This window comes from Ochlerotatus camptorhynchus, unplaced genomic scaffold (assembly GCF_037179485.1).
Source record: "Ochlerotatus camptorhynchus isolate MF236.1 unplaced genomic scaffold, CSIRO-AGI_Acam_v1.1 ptg000088l, whole genome shotgun sequence".
In the NCBI taxonomy this organism is placed as follows: Eukaryota; Metazoa; Arthropoda; class Insecta; order Diptera; family Culicidae; genus Ochlerotatus; species Ochlerotatus camptorhynchus.
In genome coordinates this window covers 392,684-414,853 of record NW_027040578.1, presented here as the reverse complement: position 1 = coordinate 414,853, position 22,170 = coordinate 392,684, and the positions used below count along the sequence as shown (strand labels likewise).

Here is a 22,170-nt window from a genome sequence, read left to right as displayed (position 1 = left end):
GTACTCCGTGTTTTTCCAGTTTCAAAAGTATTTTTTTCGGAAAGATTGGAAAATTTTGAGTTAAAATGACACTGACAGCTTAAAGATTCGAGTAAAATTCTCTGCCTTAAAAGTATTTTGAAAAACAAGTTACAAAATCCCACTATCAGGAACAATGATTTCTTCAAATGATTTTTGGTGCGTTGTGCTGAAAACGTGCTAACAAGTATTAGATACAGGTAATCAGATACCAGTTAGCTGTACTACGTACAGTTGGTGATTGTAAACATGGTCTTTGTTGGAACTAGTCCACCATGGCAACGCTGGCCATAACGAGGCTAGCTCCGTCGTTGACCGTTCCTTAATAATAAATAAAAAGAACGCAGTAGTCACCTTCCATCAAACTAGAGGGCTGCCGACTGATACCTCAATCAACAACCGCCGCACTCTTTATTCATTCCAGGTATATACAATTTACAATCTTCTTCAATAACAATATACCTACGCCAGCATATCTACCTCGCTCCAACTCTCCAAACTCGTACCTGAAGGTTCGACGATACCTGAGCGTTCAACTCTACCTATCTTCCAACAGTCTTTACCCAGCATTCTATGATTTCTACCCGTGAGCTGTATAATAATGTCTGACTCGGTTCTGAATTCATCCAGTATCTACTAGGGAAAACCAAACAGTAAATGCAGAAAGGTTGCTAGTAGCATAGTGATTATAGTAATTTCAGCTCATAATCCTGTGTTTTTGAACGAGATCCAGTGTTGTTTGATAACATAATAATTGTAAAGGAAAGTGTAACACGTTTTGGTACAAAGGTAAACATTTTAATTATATGTTTTGTGATATTTTCGTACAAAACTAACAATTGGAAAATATTGTCTATGTTACAGATTACAAAATGAGTAAAATAAGATGTATTCGCCCATTCAAAGACATTCAGTGTTCGAAAGAGCTGCGATATCTCACGGATGGTATCATCCAAAAACTAAAATCAATTGGATTTTCCAAGGTATCCACACTGAACACCAAGGATTTTCGTGTTTGTTCGTCTTGCCGTCTACATATTGATTCAAGAGCTCACCTCACCCAAAACGAGGAACAAAGCGTAGCCGGCGGCTCAAGGATGCCAACTGTTCAGACCATACCTGATTTACCTGATTCGCAAAGCTATGAAAGTTTGGTCACGATACCATCAGAGTCAACGCTAAGCACAATTAAATCAAATGAAGACTTCACGATGCCACGATAAAACGCATGGCTACCAGAGCAAGTTTAGCCAAAGAACGCGAACACCCGATAAAGACTGCAAGAGAGTTGTTTAATTGGGTAAACAAACGAAAAGAAGAAGAACTTACAAAGTTGTCATTTTGTTATTCTACTACAGAAGAATACGAAAATATGTCTTTGTAACTAAATAATCAATATAATAATGCAAAAACAATTCAAGGGACTCTAAAATTCCACTCATTTCTTCCTCTATCAGAAAATACAATAAAGGCAAATCTTTATTCAAACTGTCCTGACAATGATGCCAAAATATTCAATATTGTTAAGAAAGTTGTGTAAGGATAATAAAAAAATTATTGACATGTCACTTTAAAGGGAAAATTTATATTTTAGTTCAAAACACAAATACCAAACTTTTTTTTTACCGTGCATATTTTCTCCATATAACACCAACAATTGTCTAAAACTTCGCCCAAGACACCAAACCAATCGGACAAACCGTTTCCGAGATACAATTTTTTGAAGATATCATGTGCATTTTTCATAGGCCCTTCTCATAAGTAAGGCTAGATTCAAAATGGCGAACCAAGTATGCAAAACGGCGTTTTTCTTCCCCAAAAACTTGTATGCAAGGTTTCATGCAAATCAAAAAAGATGAAAATTACTCGTTGCTTTAATGATATGGAACCGCTCGAATTTAAAAAAAAAGAATAACATTGTATCATCTTTAGTTATTTATGTATAGTATAAATTCTGAGTAATAATGAACATAATAAAACACCTTTACATTATGAGATTCTATTTAATAATACCGGCCTAGATTTGATGAAACATTATTAAAAACAAATTAATGCATTTACATTTGAAATGCAAATTTTTTTGAAAATGAACCAGAGACGAATTTTGTTATTCTAAATGTTGTAGTTAATTTGGCTCTAGTTTTCTCAATTTTTTACCGATTCAAACCAAACACCCTGCACATAATCGAGAAATTACCAAAGTTTTATAAGTCACGCTTGTGTATCTACACGGATATTCCTTGGGTTCTGCCCAATGGTGAGACATTTTCATGATATTTTTTATTTCTAATATGAACCTAGCACTTTTCGTTGTCAAATCATAACCGAATTGTATAAATGTGACTTTGTGGATCATGCACGACTCATTACTGTGTATACAGGAAATTATAGGTTTTCCAAATCGTCCAGGACATCAGTTGATTTGTTGTACTAGATCAACCAAGACTGCAATAATGTCTGTAGTATCGAAATATGTCCAATCAGATTCAAAATGTCTATGTGGATCATGCATGATCTGTATGTGGATCATGCATGATCTATTTCCGAGTAAATCAGATGTTCAAGGTTCTTCAAATCGTCCTGGAGTTCAGATAATTTGATCTACTAGATCAACCGAGATTGGGACAATGTATTTAGTATCGAAATATTTCCAGACAGATGCACAGTGTCTATGTGGATCATGCATGAACTATTGTCATGTATACCAGATGTTTTAAGTACTCCAAATCGTTCTGGGCCTCATAGTCTGGTCAGTAAAGGCACGGTATTACTAAGCCGGAGCCGACGGGTTTGATTCCTGGTCCGGTCGAGGGAAACTTTCGGGCTGGAAATTTTCTCAACTTCCCTGGTAATAGAGTATAATTGTGTTTGCCACACAATATACAAATTTATGCATTGGTATTGGCATCAAAAGCTCTCAATTAATAACTTTGAGATTGCATTTAGAACACTAAGTTATATGCACTAATCAATAAGTTTGAAATGCGAATAAGAAGAAGAAGAAATCGTTCTGGAGTTCAGATGATTTATTCAACTAGATCAACCATGACTGGGATGAAGTCTGTAGCATCAAAATGTGTCCAAACAGATTCATAGTGTCTATATGGATAATGTTTAATTATTTCCACGTATACCAGATATCTAGGTTCTCCAAATCGTCCTGCAGTTCAGATGATTTGTTTTACTAGATCAACAAAGACTAGGATAATATCTGTAGTATCGAATATCGATTAGGAAATCCTAAAACATTCGGCATGATCCACATAGACACTGCAAATTTGTTTGGGCATATTTCGATACTATAGATATTGAATTAGTCTTGGGTGATCTAGTAGAAAAATAACCTGATCTACAGAATGATTTCAGAACCTATAACATCTTGTATACGTAGATCGAATAGCTTGAGTACAATCCACATAGACACTTTGAATCTGTTTGGACATATTTCGATACTACAGACATTATTGCAGTCTTGGTTGATATAGTAGAACAAATCAACTGAACCCCAGGACGATTTGGAGAACCTAGAATATCAGGTATACATGGCAATTACTCGCTTATATACGATTCGTTTATGATTTGACAACGATTAGCATGTTTTTTTTTAGAAGATGGCCATTCGCATGCCTTTTGCCGATCATTCTCCATTTTTAACTTAAGGCTACGATTTTCCTCCCTTTAGTATCGTTTGAGTGTTTTTGCAGCGGTACTAACCCTCTCGCTACTGTGTGTGCCTTCTGGCTTTGTTCTTAAAATACGTGAATTTTCCAAACAACAACAACTCATACAGATGGAGGCGAACCAACCCAAGGCTGAAAGCCTCCCTAATAAAGATAAATAATAATAATAACTCATACAGACGAAAATCCACGGATTGTAACCAAACTAAAGCAAAGCAAAGCAGGGAATTTTAAAACATCTAGAAGACATTTAATTACGACAGACGTATCCAGTATTTGATTGACATAAAATTATACGTAACAAACCCACTCAATAACTCTGCGCCTCCGTTCGACTCTCAACATGAAAACAACTTGCAAGCATTTGTTTCAACCGATTTTCCGTCTGCTCACATTTATAAATATAATTAGAAACAATGGTAATCTCTTGCATCGATCGTAACAATGTTTCACTCCACAAACCCGTAATAATCGATTTTCAATCTCGATGTGGTACGAGGGAAAAGTGCCTCACTTTTGTACAGCCACCATGAAGTACCTACACATAATCCCGCACGCAAATACAGATATGAAAACGCATATAAAACTGCGAAAAAAAAAAACCGATAAAATGCCAACTTTAAATTACTTACCATTGCACTGAGTCACGGCGAACGACGTGCTCAGCAGTAGAGTTGGGATCAGCATCATCCACAGGCATCTCCCCATCGTCGTCCTGGCGGGTCCTGGGAATGACACAGCATTGCAGCCCCGCCATGAACTCGATGACGACACCGGGATGCTGCTGTTGCTGTTGCAGTTCGGTATCCTTTGTCTGGCCGACCCCTCCGGCGATGACTGTGATGGCAGCTCCGGATTCATGGGATGCTTGCTATTTTTCGAGGATTGCTAGCAGAGTTTTTATTCGCACTTCTCTTTTTCAACCGAGAGATAACTGATTACTTTCCGACACTAACCACACAAACTCGCGCGCTCTTACACACCGCCGTCGTCGTAATCGTCGGTCGGCAGAATAATTTTCTTCCGTTTCTAACGTTTTTATGATTTTCCACCGGGACGGAAACGCGGACACACGGAGGCACAATTAGTCACATTACAAATGGGATTTACGCTCGACGTAGTCGGGAAAGCCGTCAGACACACAAAAGACTGAAACACGGTGCCACTCGAGAGAGACTTGGCCAATTCTATTCAATTTAAAAACCAGTCAAATTGAAAGATGAACTCCTCGTGGTCTGCTAACAACTGGCAAGAGAATCTACTGCCATGCCGCACGACGTCGTCCTGTGGGTTTAATGACTGAAGGCATCTGAAAATGGAGATAAGAAAGATGAAATCTCATTACTCGAGAGCGCATCAGCCAGACTATTGTAGGTTCTCCCCTCCCTTCATGGGGAGATGAAGTGGGTGAGAATGATATGGAATTATTTGAACAGTGATTTGTGAAGCTAATAAAACACTTGATCGATGCTGTGCTGCGTTGTCTGTCGCTTACTCGGTGGATTAGTTTTAAGTGCCAAGGAAGTGTGTTAGTTGTCGGGGGACCGACTGCTGACCACTGCTGGATGCAGCAACAGGTCCCTCCAGGTAATTGAGTTATCATTCTCCGTACATTCTATTCCCAGGGTGAGGTGGACTGCGAGTAAAGTAGTTTTCGCAGAACATCATAATAGTATGGTTCGATGGAATCGAATTCGGTGGTTACTGGTTAGTTATGGGTTATGGTTATCTTTATTATATTATTCATCTCTTGGTAACTGGTTAGCGCTGTCAACGGAGGAGTTGCTTTTCTGTGAATCATGCAACTATGAGGAAGCAATAGGGGCATACATATTAAGCAAACTCAAAATATAAATTTTTCAGTTCATAGCATAAATTGAGGTCATTTGGTTGCACGCTAAAAATTTACCGGAATTGCTTCCAAAATGTCTTAAAATCCTTCTGAAATTTATCCAGAATCCTTTTAGGAAATCGTGCATCAGCCGATTTTGGTATTAAATGTCAGAAAGCAATTCAGTACATAAACAAAAGGATCTTCAATGTAAATATCAATTGCCCCAACCGCTATCGAAACGTACCTTTTCCGATTTCGGTGAAATATGATGTCATGTATCCGCACAACCTACGTCACACCAAACTGTTGATTTCGTGCATTAAATTACGCAATTTGGGTTTACTTTATGAGCCATCTGGAGGAAATGACGGGTTCAGCACTTCTTTACCTATCGTCAGAGGGTAAATTAAATCCAAGGCATCGTTTCGCAAAGAATGAACACTCTAAGACTTCATTCAACACCCTGACGCAGGGTGTCCATTCAAATCCAATTTTTCAATTCCCGGTTTTTTCCCGGTTATTCGAAAAAAAAAAACATCCTTGCCTTAAACAAAAAAGGGGTTCAAAAAATAACAAAAATAACCCATATTTTTTCAGCAGAATTGCTTTACAATACGTCTACTTTGTAGACAAAATATGACATGAGAATAACATTAACATATCTAGATCTCCAAAATCATGAATTCGTATAAAATCAAAGAGTCTCCTGCAAAAAGTGAGACTAAATGTTATTGTGATGTGTCGGAAAAAGAATATATCAATACAAGGGACCTGAGCAGGAGAATCGCAGTATTTGAAGTTCTTCACATCATCCTAGAGTTTAGATCTTGAAGTTCTATAAGCCAAACAACATGTTGTGGGTTGACTAGCGAAGGAGCACGTTCAACGAGAGCAGCAACTTTTCCTGGAGATTGAGAAACGAGTTTACAAGAATTGGAAGCAGATGTTCGCGGATTAGTAGTGGAAGTTTGGTATATGGAATCGGTATTGTGAATGGAAGAAGTCTCGATGAACATTTCAAATGGTCCTATCTGCTTTGATCGATTCTCTTCATCGACTTTCTCTTTCGTCAATAACTCAGCTGCAAAACCTTTCCCTCTTGTATTTGACGTTTTGGACGCTAGAAAAGAACCTCCTTTATCAAACTAGATGGTAGAATTAGCGCGAAATCTGTTTGCATAGCAGTGGTTATGAAAAGAGAAAGTCGATGAAGAGAATCGATCAAAGCAGATAGGACCATTTGAAATGTTCATCGAGAAGTGTATAGGATTCAGAAAGAAGAATGGTGAAAGTGGGCGGTCTGCATCACATTACATTATGTTTAGAGAAGAACAGGATCCGACTCAAAATTTGGTGAGATCCATCCATTTAGTAAAAATTAAATTTATTCCCGTATATAACATAAACTGCATTTAAAAATGCAACAATTTTCAAAAACTGTATGCTGGCTGTGCCGCGGGTATTGTGGGTTTCTCAGGTAACTGGTTCAAGCTTCAGTTGGCTGAGATGGCTCTACTTTTCCTTCTACCCTTGAATAGATAGTGCGAATAAGGGCGTCTATGTTTTGCTGTACCTGTTGTGGGCATTAATACATCCTTTTTCTTAAACGTGTTGAAGAATCCTTGCCTTGCCTCAAAAGTTATCCTGATCTTCACAACATAAAGGGCACCATTACGGAGCATTAGGTTTGATCAAATTATTCACAGTGCTTTTTGTCCAACGGTCCCAGCTGGGTGAAAGGTAGAGGATGACACACACATATTTTCCAAATTGTCCTGGAGATACTTTACATGTTAATCGCAATATTATTAGACTTCCACTCGGAAATTTTGAGCATTTTGTGCTTCACGGACTCATAACATAATTTAAAATTAATAATTGTGTTTATAAATAATTTTTGGATTATCCAAATCATCCCGGATATCTGTTCTTGAAGTTCTGCAGACTCAACAAGGTATTCGACTTAATGATAGAATGGGTAAACCTTCGTGAACCCCATAATATCATTGGTTTGGATTATTAGGTTTTCCAAAACACCTGGAGATCAGATCTTCATTTGTTGTATAATCACTTTAACACTTTTGGATCATTCGTGTCATATCCCGGTTAGATTTGAGCTCATGATTTTGGCGTGAGAGGTATGAATTCCGATCTTTATGTTTTACAGACTAACCAAGGTATTCTACGATGACTTGAATAATCTTGTGTGCCATAATTAATTAATTTATTTTTAATTTATCTCTGGACCAAGCATCTCATGATTTTTTATAGTTCGTTGATTGTGTCCGGTGTCGAACATTTGCATGCCAAGCATAATCGGGCATGCAAGGAGTTTGAGATCGTACATTTTTGACGTAGAACTACGTCTTTGTCGACTATACTGGGGTGCAAATCAAAAAATATGTGTGGTGAAGGAGTGTTAGGTTTTGAACGCTTGTAACTTTGTCATTTATAGATGAAATTTAAATCCAAATACGCCAATCGATAGGATATTACATTACGAACCTGCTGAAATAAATATATTTTTTTCCATTTTTCTGTAATTAAACTTTTGAAAATGTACAAATGATAATGTTATCACTGTTTGCATGAAATAGCCCTTTTTCCCAAACCCAGTCATCATAAACGAATACCACTTGGTTGCATATCATTCTGCTTAAACCTGAAAAGATATAAATCAGCGCTGCTCTCCTGCCTCTGCTCATTACCGCTTCGGACGGCGTGGCACTAGGATCCTGTAGCAAGCAGGACCAAGTCAGCTGCCAAAGGTGGATCACGGCGTGTCCACCACAATGAGTAATGAGACTTGAAAAAACGTGCATGTAAAACCCCCTCCCCCTTAACAACCTCTCCCCCTCCCCCCTTAACATAACCCGAACAAGACAAGGACTTTGACGATCATTTTTTTCCGGGAAATAAATTTTGTGCAAACCACAATTATGTATAAACAATTAATTTTTTACATGCAGAGCCAACATTTTCAAAAAAATTGCTTAACAGGAGACATGCACTCGATGAATTACCAACAACTGACTGTAAAACATATCTGGTACCCCTATATATGCAATTATATGAACATCCAAAGTCCATCCTTTTTTACATATTCTGCACAAAAGAAACTTTTTGCTCCGCCCCATTCATAAAAAACGGCGGGAAATCCTATCAGGTTAGGTTGCACATCATTCTGCTTGAACCTGAAAAGATATAAAACAGTGCTGTTGTCGTGCTTTTGCTCATGGGTCATTCTCTGCTTGAACGTCAAGCAGTACAGTTCGGTCTTTGCTCGCTCTGTCGAGTTGTTCTAAAGTTTATAGTTTGTTCCAAACATTCGCAGTTTAATCGCGTCGTCAGTAGTGTCGGTCGCTTCGTGTGATGGGAAGACAGCGCTCCCGGAGCAGGCTCCGAGAGAAAACGGAGAAGAAAAACAGCGGTGAGGGTAGCTTGAGTGTACCTATTTCGAATAGGTACGCTACTCTTCCCACCGATGTAGGGAATCCCACCTCAGCCACGGTGAAGCGGTCTAAGAAGAGGAAGAAAAATCAAGGCCAGTCCGATGGTGCGAGTGGACGGGACGATGCCACCGCGACGAACGTCAGCGTCATTGGTGATTTTGCCGACGCCGTCGACAACGAAACTGCTGCCACCCCGAGTGCAGCAAAAATGAAGCTTCCTCCACTGGTGGTGAAGCAAGTCCCACTCAACACGCTGATTGGCGATCTTTCATCGCTGGGCGTTGCAGCTGAGTTTAAGCTCGGCAGGATCGGCACCAAGGTGATGCTCCGAACAAAAGCGGAGTACGAAGTGGCCGTGAAACATCTGAAGGATACCAAGGCGGAATTCTTCACGCATGACATCCCCGGTGAGAAGCCCTTCAAGGTAGTCATCAGGGGTCTACCAAACTTCGACCCCAAGATGGTTGAAGCTGAAATCAACCGGTACAAGCTTGCCCCAATCGCTGTCTTCCGAATGACAAGGAGAGACGAAAACGTGAAGACGTACTCGGATTGTCTTTTCCTGGTGCACTTCCAGAAAGGGACAGTGACGCTCAATGCGCTACAAGCCATCCGATCAATCTGCTCCATCATCGTACGGTGGGAGCCATACCGTGGCGGCCATCGTGACGTAACGCAGTGTATGAGGTGCCTCAATTTTGGACACGGTACCCGCAACTGCAACATCAAGCCACGCTGCAGCAACTGCGCTCAAGAACACGCCACTTCCAACTGCCCTGCGGATGGAGCCGTGGCGATAAAATGCGCTAACTGTGGTGGTGCACATCAAGGTTCCGACAGACAGTGCTCCAAACGCGAGGACTTCAAACGCATCCGAAAGCAGGCGTCAAGCAACAATCATCCAGGACGCAAGAAGGACAAAACCCCATCATTCAGGACGGAGGATTTTCCGCCTCTTCGTGCTCCCCAGCAAAGGCAAGCGAATTCGCGGGTGCAACCCGCCCCCCCTCAAGAAGCTTCCGGTGATTTTGCTGGCCAAAGCTCTCCATCCCCCCCTGGATTCTGGAGACAACCAACAGCGGAAAACAACAACCCCGATCTGTTCTCAGCGGATGAACTGATGGAAATTTTCGTCAACATGTCCGGTGCTCTTCGTAAGTGCCGCAATAAGCCCGAACAGATCCAGGTGCTCGGTAAGTTCATCATCCAGTATGGCGTCTAAACCGCTAACTATCGTCACCTGGAATGCTTGCTCTGTAAGAGCAAAAGAGATTGAGCTTGCCGACTTCCTCCGCAAGCACAGCATCGACGTGGGCCTTCTAACCGAGACCCATCTAAAGTCCGGCGACAGCTTCTGGTTGCCTGACCACAACATTATCCGGCTTGATCGCACCAGCTCCAGGGGGGGTGGTGTTGCGGTCGTCGTCAAGAAAGGAATAAAATACCACACTCTGTCCCATATTCGCACCTCTATCATCGAGGCCCTTGGTGTGGAGGTGGAGTCGTCGACTGGATACGTCCAGTTCATCGCCGTCTACTGCCCTCGACAGTGTGCCGCCAGCAGTGGACTAGCGGCTAAATTTAAGAAGGACCTGTCCACCATCACCCGTACCGGTTCCCGCTTCGTTGTTGGAGGAGATCTGAATGCTCGTCATGAGGCATGGCGGAACTACCAGCAGAACCAGAACGGTCGTCTGCTGTTCGACCATTCGCAGCATGGGCTGTACTCCGTTTGGTTCTCGGACGAGCCAACATTCATCTCACCGGCAGGCAACCCATCGACGCTAGACCTGTTTCTTTCAAATACCGGCTTGTCCAAGCCGGTAGCCTTAAACGAACTCAGCTCCGACCATCAACCGGTGGTGGCTGAACTGGGATACAACGTAGCTGCTGCTCCAAGCCTGCGCAAGGACTACCATCGCGTAAACTGGGCCCAGTTTGGACGCGTGGTAGACAGGCACATCATCGACAACCCGCCGCTTGACTCCGTGGAGGACATCGACCGAGCGTTGGAAGTACTCCACCAAGCCATAACCGTGGCTGACGAGGCGTGCGTCCGACGAGTTCCTGTGAGGGGTAAGTTTATTGCTATTGATTCCCACACCCAACTCTTAATTCGCCTGAGAAATGTTCGTAGACGCCAGTTTCAGAGGACTGGAGATCTAGCGAGGAAACGTGAAATGGCCAATCTGAACAAGGAGATTGCTTCCAGAATGGTCTCACTCCGGAACGAAAGTTTCGGGCGGCTTGTCCAGAATCTGGACGACCGCTCCAGACCATTCTGGAAAGTTGCCAAGGTCTTAAAGACGCACCCTAAACCCATTCCGCCACTAAAAGATGAAAATGATGACGATCGGCTCATAATCACCCCTCAGGAGAAAGCAAATGCGATTGGTGAGCATATTGCCAAATCGCACCTGCTTGGCTCCAACATCCAAAGTCCGCTCGAAGTTCAGGTTGAGCAATGCGTACTCAACCTTGATTCCTCCCCTTGTGCCATCCCTCCGGAGGATAGAATCACAGTGGAACAGATTTGCTCAGCGCTGAAATGCACCAAAAACATGAAGGCCCCCGGGTTTGACGGAATATTCAACCTAGTGTTGAAAAATCTCAGCATGAAGGTTCACTCTCTGCTGGCTGCTGTCTTCAACAGATGCTTGGAACTGCACTACTTTCCAAGTATCTGGAAGACAGCGAAAATCATACCTATCCGCAAACCCGGGAAGGACCCAACGCTAGCTTCAAGCTACAGACCAATCAGCCTCCTTTCAGCGCTGAGCAAATTGTTCGAGAAACTCATTCTCAATTGTTTGCTCAAGTTTGTCGAGGAAAATAACATTCTCCTTCCGGAACAGTTTGGGTTCAGAAAGGGGCACTCCACCAATCACCAGCTAGTGCGGGTGATGAATAACATCCGAAGTAACAAAGCTGTATCCAAGTCCACAGCCATGGCATTGTTAGACGTTGAGAAAGCGTTTGATAATGTCTGGCACAATGGGCTTGTATACAAGGTTTGTAACTTCAACTTTCCATTACATCTGGTTAAAATCACCCGTAGCTACCTACAGCAAAGGTCGTTTAAGGTATCGTTGAATGGTTGTCTTTCCGACACGTTTTCCATCCCAGCAGGAGTCCCGCAAGGCAGTCTGCTGGGACCCTTGCTTTACAGCATTTACACTTCCGACATTCCTCCCCTTGGAGACGGTTGCGTGTTTTTCCTGTTCGCAGATGATACCGCAATAGCCGTCAAAGGAAGGATGCCTCGCGAAATAACGAACAAACTTCAACGATGCCTTAACGCCTTTGCTGATTATGCCACCACGTGGAAAATCAAAATCAATGCTTCCAAAACACAAACAATCATGTTCCTCCATCGGCAATCACCCAAACTAAAACCGACTCCCTCTTGTACTGTAATCATGGATGGCACAAGGGTTGAGTGGTCCGCCGAAGTAACCTATCTCGGGATGTTGTTTGACGAAAAGCTCCTATTCCGCTCGCATGTGGAGAAAACCGTAGTCAAGTGTTCCGCCTTGGTTAGGAGTCTGTATCCGCTGATTTGCCGCAGATCCCGCCTCTCAAGGGTGAACAAACTGGCCGTCTACAAACAAATCGTAGCACCTGCGATCCTCTACGCAGCTCCGGTGTGGGAATCATGTGCACAGACTCACAGGAACAAAATTCAGGTAGCTCAGAATAGAGTGCTGAGGATGGTTCTTGATCGTCCTTTCGACACTAGAATAACAAATTTACATGAAGAGGCAGGCATTGCCAAAATAGATTCCAAAATTAACGAAATTAAGACTAAATTTACACAAAAATGTAATTTATCAGAACATGCTTTGATAAGCAATTTGTATATAGTAGGTTAGGTGTATATAGTAGTTGTAGGTTAGTTGTAGTTGTAAATAGTAGTTATAAGTAGTCTCCTTTTTCCAATTCAAATCAAACCAATCCCACCAAGGTGGTCATACTTTAAAATAGGCCTGATAGGACTAGGAACTGTAAATAATAATTAAAATCTCAAATGTACCAAAGTTGAAAAGACGCATCTGTGTCACTTAACAAATTCATACATGTAAACCACACAATCACAAGAAATAAAGATCATTTAAATGGCAATGCTTTTGCTCATTGTCGCTTCGGACGGCATAGCACTTGGTCCTGCAGCAAGCAGGATCAAGTCAGCGGCTAAAGGTGGATCACGGCGTGACCACAATGAGGAATGCGATACAATGAGGAATGAGGAAAAGCAATGTATGTAAACCCCCTCCCCCTTCACAACAATCTCTCCCCCCCAACAATACCCCGGAAAAGACATGGACTTTGACGATCACTTTTTTTCCGGGAAATAAATTTTAAACAAACCACAATTATTAGTAAAAACTTAATTTCTTCCCGCACCAAAACTTTTAAATTTGAAAAAAAATGCTTGAAAGACATATTCGATCATATTATGTTGGTGAATTACACACAACTGACTGTAAAACATAACTAGTACCTTATTTAATTAAAAAGTTAATTATATTAACATAAAAGGCCATCCTTTTTATTCCATATTCTGCACAAAAGAAACGTTCTGCTTCGCCTCCAGTCATCATAATAGAATGACGGGAAATCCTGTCAGTTGCGAGGCTTAGAAAGTATGTTTTGTGCAGAATATGTAAAAAAGGAGGGACTTTGGATGTATTTTTTCTACAAAATATGTAAAAAATGAGGGACGTCGGATGTTAATCTAAATGCATATATAATGCATCAAAGATAGAGATAAATAGATAGGTTCTACGTCAAACTGCGGTCGTGTCTAGGACACAACCCTTTAATTTTTTTGTAAGCATGAATCTGTTTCTATATCTTCAAGTAGCTTCGTAACAGGATATGTCTCGCTCAGGTAGTAGTAGGACTCTTTACTCGGAAAATTATAGCAAAAGAATTCAAACACTTTTTTTATAGTCATTATAAGTTACTAAGCTAATAATGGATCCAAGTCACACATTGGTGATTAGATCCCAAAATTGAGGCATAGAGAAAAATGTTCAAATTCAAAGATTTAGACAAATTTTGACAATTTAAGGACAGTCAATTTTAAATATCGAGGATATAGATGAAGCAATCCGATTAGATATTAGTATTCTAATAAAAAAAATCATTGTCTTTGTTTGCAACTTCAAAATCCTCTTCAGAACTTTTTTCTGAATCTGAATCTTAGTACTTTTTTTCGTAATAGTGCAACAAATGGAGCATATTGGCACAGCGTAAAGCATGGTCGTCTAAAAACTTGTTTAAATATTCGATGTTTATTCGTCAGGTAAAGTTTGGATTTCCTGTTTATAAGAGGATAAAAACATTTGATACATTTGTTACATCTGACTTGAATGCCCTCAATGTGATCTTTAAAAGTTAATTTCTGATCAAGTACCAACCCAAGATATTTCACTTGGTTTGACCAGGCAATTAGAACTTCGTTCATAGTGACTATGTGACTTCTACTAGGTTTCAAAAAGGAAGCTCTAGGCTTATGTGGAAATATTATTTGAAGCGTTGGGAGAAATCTTCAATTTTTCTAAATAAGAAGAGATAATATCTTAACTTTTCTACAGTATACTGCAAATAAAACGAAGACTTAGCGGAAATGCTTGTGTCATCAGCGAACAAAGATTTGTGGCAACCCTGAGGCAAATCAGGGAGGTCCGAAGTAAAAATGTTATACAATATAGGCCCAAGAATGCTACCCTGAGGAACTTCTGCTATAACAGGCAGTCGTTCAGATTTGGAATTTTGATAACTTACCTGCAGAGTTCTGTCATTTTAGCTATCTGAGTTAAATAATTTGAACTAATTTAATTATATAGAGTGCAAAATTAAACTATTTTCAATTTAGCAATCAAACCTTCTTGCCAAACACTGTCGAATGCTTTTTCTATGTCTAAAAGAGCAACTCCAGTTGAGTGGCCTTAAGATTTGTTTGAACGAATTAAATTGATAACTCTTAAGAGTTGATGAGTAGTTGAATGCCAATGGTGAAATCTAAACTGCTCATCTGCAAAAATCGAGTTCGTATTGATGTGAAGCATCATCCTATTTAAAATTTTCTTTTCAAAAAGTTTACTTATTGAAGAAAGCAAACGTATTGGACGGTAGCTAAAAGCTTCAGCTGGATTTTTATCCGGCTTCAAAATTGGGACAACTTTTACATTTTTCATTTATCAGGAAAGTATGCCAAATGGAAACATCTGTTAAATACTTGTACTAAGAAATATGAGCAGGGTGGCCAATGAATTCTCATTTGGAAATTCCCTGTTCAAATCTTTAAAAATTCCCGGTTGTTAATGTTCAAGAAAAAACGAAATTGTACGCATTTTAAAAATATTGGAGGTTATTTGTGTTAAGTATATCGGATAAAGAAAATGTGTCTTCACTCCGTTGTCTGTACTAACACAAATATTAACCTTTCAGTACTCGCGCTGATGTACAAAATTAAACACGAAAAAATACGTGAAACCTACTGACGTTGGAACTCGCTCAACGTGAAACTAAGCATGGTTCATGTAATTTAAAACCCACGTCCAATAGACTAATACTTGCAGAATATTACTGAAAGGTTCTTCACTGAAAGGAATTTATTGAAACGATAAAACAAAATGTGATTTAACAAGATTCCTAAGGGTTTGTCAGGTGTGTAGAGTCTGGAACTAGAACTTTTCTTCAAAATTTGTGATAAATAAAAATCTTCGTGATGCAAGATTTGGAGAAAAAATTAATAAAATGTGAGATTTTGAGAATTTTTCAAGATCACAGATTTGTAAAAAAAATATTTATGGGTCGTAGAGTCATAACTGTCAAGGTTCTGAGATTTGGAAGGGTTATAACAAATTACAGAACAATCTATAGAATCTTGCCGACATCTGGAATATTAAGTAAAATTTAAAATTTAAAAGTGTTAGCAAATTCTTAAGGGAAAGCGGACGTCATACATTTTTGGAAATTCAAAAGCAGTTTTTTCGTTTAAGCCGAAATTCTGTCAATGAAAATGTGTCCACTATGGTAGGCAAGTAGAATGCAATGACCATATTTTCATGAATGGAATTTTAGTTTTAGACTAAAAAATTGCTCTTGAATTTTTGAAAATTAATGACTTCCCTTTATAACAATATTGAACAGTTGTCACAAATGAATCCAAGATGTCTAACCAGAGTAAATTTGGTTTTATCTAGTTTCCTACCTGACAAGCAGGCTTACTCATATCGGGCTATTCCGCTGCCACTGCCGTTCCACTTCCACTAGCATTGCGTTTGGGCATTTATTGTATTAGTCGTAAAAAGTGACTGTAGTGATTACATTTTAGAAAATAGTGACTTTAGTGACTATTTGGTGAAAAAAAGTGACTTTTTTTTTGAATTTTTAGTAAAATTTAAAAGTATTCAATATAATAATTTCTAACAAATAGGAGAACTCCAATATAATTTTCAAAGGAGAAGATCTGAGCAGAACTCCAGCAATATTCTGAAATAAAGTCCATAGAAATTATTAGAAGAATTTGGAGGGATTTTTGTGGAGAAGAATACAAGTTCTAAATTAAATTCTTAGGTAATTTTAGAAGAAATAAAAAAGGAGTTTTGAAAAAAAAATAAAAAAAAATTGAGGAAAATTCTTACGTGATTCTGAGGAGATTTGTATGGGAATCGTGAGGAAAATGACAGATAAATTTGAAGAAGAATTCCAAGAGAATTATGATGAGAATTCAACAAGAAACAGATTTCTAATAGTGTTCTGGGGATAATTAAACCCTAGTGCAAAGGTTCTTACAGAGCTTCAAAAAAAAAATGAAAAAATGCTGATAATTAGAAAGAAATTCATTAAAATACTCTAAGGGGTTTCTAAATAAAATTTTGACAGATTTCTGCTGCTTTGAATAGAGTTAAAAGAAAATTTCAAAAAAATCTTCTCCGAATAGGTTCAAGGGAATTCCAACAAGGATTCCAATCAAATTTTTAGAAGGGGTTCCAAGGAAGTTCCAAAAATAATTCAACGGTAAATATTACGCGGAGTGTTTTCTGGTTAATTTCAGCAGAATCCCATGTTAATTCAGAGCAGAATTTTGAATAACGAAAAATTAAAACCCCGGAAAAGAATAGTTCAGATTCGGTTTTTACAAATATGTGTTTCCCAAGTCCAGCATCATCAATATTTTCTTTTAAGGCCCATTCATTTTACATCTGAAATCGAAACGACAAAAATCAATTTGAAATATTGCTGAGTGATTAATTCTACAAACAATAAGACGGGAAACTGAAAAAAAAAATTCAGCAAATAGAGCAAGATATTCATTTGGTAAAGAATCACTCTGTTTGAATGGTTTATTCTGAAATTCTGGTGTAAACATTTGTTCCTATGGTAAGGTAAATTTATTTTTCCCGGTTCTCTCGTTGAATTCGCGGGTTTTTCCCGATTTTCCCGGTTATTATTCAAATTCCCGGTTTTCACGGTTCGCTGGGCACCCTGTACGAGGTACTCTATATGAGTTTTTTGTGAGGATATAGAAAATTCCATCACCTGGAGCTTTCATATTATGAAACTTTTCAGTTGTAGATCTTACTTCGTCCAAATCAGCCCTGCGGTAATCATCAAACATATTTTCCCAAGAGAAAATATTCAGACAATCCCGAGCAACCCGATTCTCAATAGGACTAGTAAGACCCAAACTGAACTTATGGGAACTCTAGAATTGCTTAGGACCTCCCTTAGCTCAGTCGGTAAAGGCACAGCTACAAAGCAAGACCATGCTGGAGGTGGCTGGGTTCGATTCCCGGTCTGTTCTAGGAATTTTTCGGGTTGGAAAATTTCTCGACTTCCCTGGGCAATAGAGTATTGATTGTACTTGCCACACAATTATACAAATGCAAAAAATGGTACAGGCATCGAAAGCTCTCAATTAATAACTGTGGAAGTGCATCTAGAACACTAAGTTGAGAGCACGCAATAAGCTAATATTCCATACGCAATAAGCTTGAAATGCGAGTAAGAAGAATAAAGAAGAAGAAGAATTGCTTAGGAAGTTTCTGAGCTTTTCCGAATTTCTGGTCAAAATTTTACCACCTTCTTTAAGCGCAGGAATAGGCTTTCAAGGTTTTTCAAAACTTTTGTAAGCTTCCAAAAGAGTTTGGAACTCGAGTCTAATTTTGAATAATTATTTTCATAAGATTTGTTTCTCAGGGCAGCGAATTTTTAATTTGTTTTTGCAAATCCCACTAAATAGCTTTCATGGCAGGATCGCGTGCTCTTTGATATTGTCTCCTATGGACATTTTTCAGACGGATTAAGAGCTGAAGATCGTCTTCTATTATAATTGGTACGCATTTTGGTACTGAAGCAGCGCTTGCTTCATCTATAGAAGTAGTCGGAGATTCAAGAGCATAATAAACATCATCTTTTGTTTGCTAAGGAATATTTGGATCGAAATTCCATAAATGTTTGATATTGCTCCCAATCAGCTATATGGTAATTGAAAGTAGTGCTGTTGTTACTGGAAGGTGATCAGAACTGAAGGTAACCGATTGGCTACAAGGTTGACATTAATCTGTTGAGACCAAATCAATAGTTGAGGGATTTCTTGCTGAAGCAAAGCAAGTTGGGCTGTTTGGATATTGAATAGTGTCATAATCTACAGAACAATCATCATACCGAATATTACTATTGGAATTGCTTTGAGCATTATTCCATGAGCGGTGGTTTGCAATAAAATCACCAATAATGAAGAATTTAGACCTATGACGGGTTTCACGGAAGGTCACCCTTGAGAAAATTCTTTTGCTGACCTGCGCATTGGAATGGCAAATAGGAGGCTATACACGTAAGTTGTCTAAGTTTTGTTTCAACAGATACTTCCAAAGTTGCAAAAACTTTGGTTTCAAATGAAGAAATAATTTGATTCAAAGTGTTTTTATGTTACTTCATACGCGAAGTTTACGATTTTCAGAGTTGGTTGGAAATGCTATCTAACATGAAGCTTTAGTGTAATAATTTATTAGCTAGATAATGGTCTTAGAAGAGGGTAGGTAGATAGTTCCGTTAGAGTACGGCAGTTTGAAAAATGAATGGAAGTTGAAAATGAGCAAAGGGCTATTAAGGTGACAGTGCAAGTCAAACGCATGCTTTTTTGCCTAACCCGTACGATGTACGCGAAGATTTTAAGTATGCAGTCTCAAGCGTGATAATTTGATAATATTAGTTTTTCGCATACCGTAAGACGAGGTTGGGCGAAAATTGAAAAATGTTTATTGATGCCGATATCTTGAATATACAGAAAATGATAACTAGAATATGTTCCTTGAACTCTTGGAGTAAAGTGTAGATATCTTTAATTTAAATAGTGCTGTAAAGTCAAATGTCGTAAATAAAGTAGTTTCAAAAAATACGTTTTTAAAAATGTCCACAAGCAAACAAAAGTTTGAATACACTTGTATGTGGATAGATGAGGGTTACACGCGTACATTGTGATCAGAACCAAGTGTATTCTTAATAGCTACGTTCCATTTTTAAGATATTTTAACCGACTTTATGTTTTGGCCCAATGTCACCCCGCATAAGATTTTTCATTGGTCTATTTTCTATTAAATTTTAGTAAAATTAGATATCAATTTCAAACAACCATTTTCATGACAGTCGTAAATAAATCATTAAAATTGTTTTCCTTGCTAAAATGTGAATGTTATAAGGTAGGGAACGACAAATTTTGATTTTTTGGCCCATTGTCACCCCCACTTACGGTACGTTTTGTTCTCGAGTGAGTTTTTCGGTTGTATTATTGTGGACCGGTGATCGCATTTATTAAGGTAAAACATCGTGTATACCGCTATAATTTAATTTGATTGAATACGTTTTTGCAAATGTGTTGTGTTCGTGTTGCTGATGCAATGGCGATTGGTGTGCATGATGTCCAAGGGGAAGGACTAAGGGAAAAGTGCAATTTAGTCAACTTATATATCAAATTCCATTTTAATTTTGGAATGGAAATAGATTATGTTTCTGATGAATTGCTATCAAAAAATTATCAATTTACTTATCTGTTTAGTGAAAAAAAAATACACGGGAGAAAGGCACATATTGCACATAAGTGAATTAACCTTTGACCTGAGATAGATTTGATGATTATTTAGAATTGATTAGATTTGAACAGACATCAATTTACTTTGTTAATCCGATAAGACCTGGATGCATGAAAGTTTCTCCAATTCTTTACCAATATCATTGTTATCATTTCTGCCCCAGCACGTGCCTTCGCAGACAATAAATCATTCGAAGCCCATTGGTGTGTCACAGTTTTGAGTCGTTCCAGTCTTGTTTCACCCCGCCTATTCCAATCCTATCCAATCATGATGACACATCCATTAATTATTATCTTCGTTGTCCACGGTTCAAAGTCTGACAAAAATACTTTCGTTTTAGACGTGCTCGTGTTTTCTTCTTTTTTTTTTATTTTAAGTGCAAACCCCTTTTTTTCGAGTCTCGTGCTTTATCAGTCACCCGTGACAAACAAATTGGCAACCTTTTCATTGTTTACCTGCATTACCAACGCTATCTCCATTTGGGTGGTGTTTTCCATATTATTATTTTTTGTATTTTGCTTAACACTTCTTATCATTATGGAGGACGTCTGTATATAGGTTTATTGCGTACGGTTATCATCGTAGACAAGATATATATATATATATATATATCCTATCACGGACCAGAATTATGAACACGCACGCTCTCTAGGACAATAAATTAGCGAAACTTGTTATCTCGAGGGTAGCAGACCCGATGGGTTGATGGGTTATCTACTGCATTATTACAGTCTACCAAAAAGATCACCGAAAATGTAGTCACGTTTTTCCAGTTAAAGCTATCTGCTTTTTTTAATTTATTTATTTTGCAGTTTTTCTATGTGAGCCATTTTTTTCTGAAACCGGCCTCTATTTCTAGACCAACAATTGAAATAGGCGGAACAACCAAACGTAAACATGGCTTTAAACGCAAATTCCTCGAGAATCAAAGCGCATCCAAGCAATCTAACAACGTCATTTGATAGAGCAAACTTCCTTTATCCTACGTGGGAGTGTTTTGATTCTCGAGAATTTTGTGTTTAAAGCCATTGTTTACGTTTGGTTGTTCCGCCTATTTCAATTGTTGGTCTAGATTTGATCGAGGTTCCATGAAAACCATTTTTTTGAACTCATTCGATAGCTTAAGTTATGCACTTATGTATGGGAATGCTTGTGAATATTTGAAGAGGTGAACAAAGAGGTGGACGCCTAAGCTTTTTCACAATTATATCGCTGTGAAGCAACTGTAAACTGTAGAGAGAATTTATATCCGTAATTATAATCCAGATCGATTTTGTTTACTAATCTGGTTAAGATATTTTACACAATTATCTTAAAGATAAATCGTCCAGCTCAAACCTTTGTAGGATTAATGGACGTTAGGCATAAATCCAGCGTGATTAGAGATTTGAGCGTAATTGCTTATGTAAACAAACACGTCAACCGCAAATTTCTTGCGAATAAAAGCTCAATCTCGAAAACTAATAACTCACCATCAGGTGAGGAATGATTCCACTAACATTTGGTATAATTTGTTTACGAGATTGAGATTGTATTCGTGATAAATCGGCGATTGACGTGTTTGTTTACAAAAGCAAATACGTCCAAGTCTCAAATCACTCTGGAAATATATTATTTATAGCTGAAAACTGGGTTCAAGAAACACAGTTTGTACTGTGTTTATCCGAGCCTTCTTAGGCTGTGTTCCATTTGGCGAATTTTTACTTAAATTTGACAGATGGAAATTTTTCAAATAAACCTGCTATTGTACCAGACTTATTTCTGACAGACAAGGAATCAATTTTGACGCACACCTTCTCGAAAATCGGACGATCAACAACAGAGGGATTTTCGAACATCTTAATTTATTTTCGAAGTGTCAAATTTAAGTGAAAATTCACCAAATGGAACACAGCCTTAAAATCTATCAAGATGACTACATGCTATTTCCAAACTACCCAAAAATTGGTAGGATTTACTCAGTTCCGTCAAAACTAAACCTGCCCAAAACTTGTTACATATTGGCAAATGAACACCATCGTCACAATTCAGGTCGATTTGCTTCATTTGTCAACTTGAAACTCATCACTTAGTTTACCCAT

At 38.7% G+C, this 22,170-nt stretch overlaps 1 protein-coding gene across 2 annotated transcripts in view; it reads right to left on the bottom strand.

The window, feature by feature from the left end:
• The window catches only part of Ret (Ret oncogene), a 149,855-nt gene that overhangs the window by 116,943 nt on the left and 10,742 nt on the right, over positions 1-22,170 (bottom strand). For both annotated transcript variants that reach the window (XM_065218515.1, XM_065218514.1), the window contains exon 2: positions 4,331-5,007. In XM_065218515.1, the coding sequence (XP_065074587.1) occupies positions 4,331-4,559 (229 nt within the window). In that variant the 5' untranslated portion in view covers positions 4,560-5,007. The remainder of the gene's footprint in view (positions 1-4,330; positions 5,008-22,170) is intronic.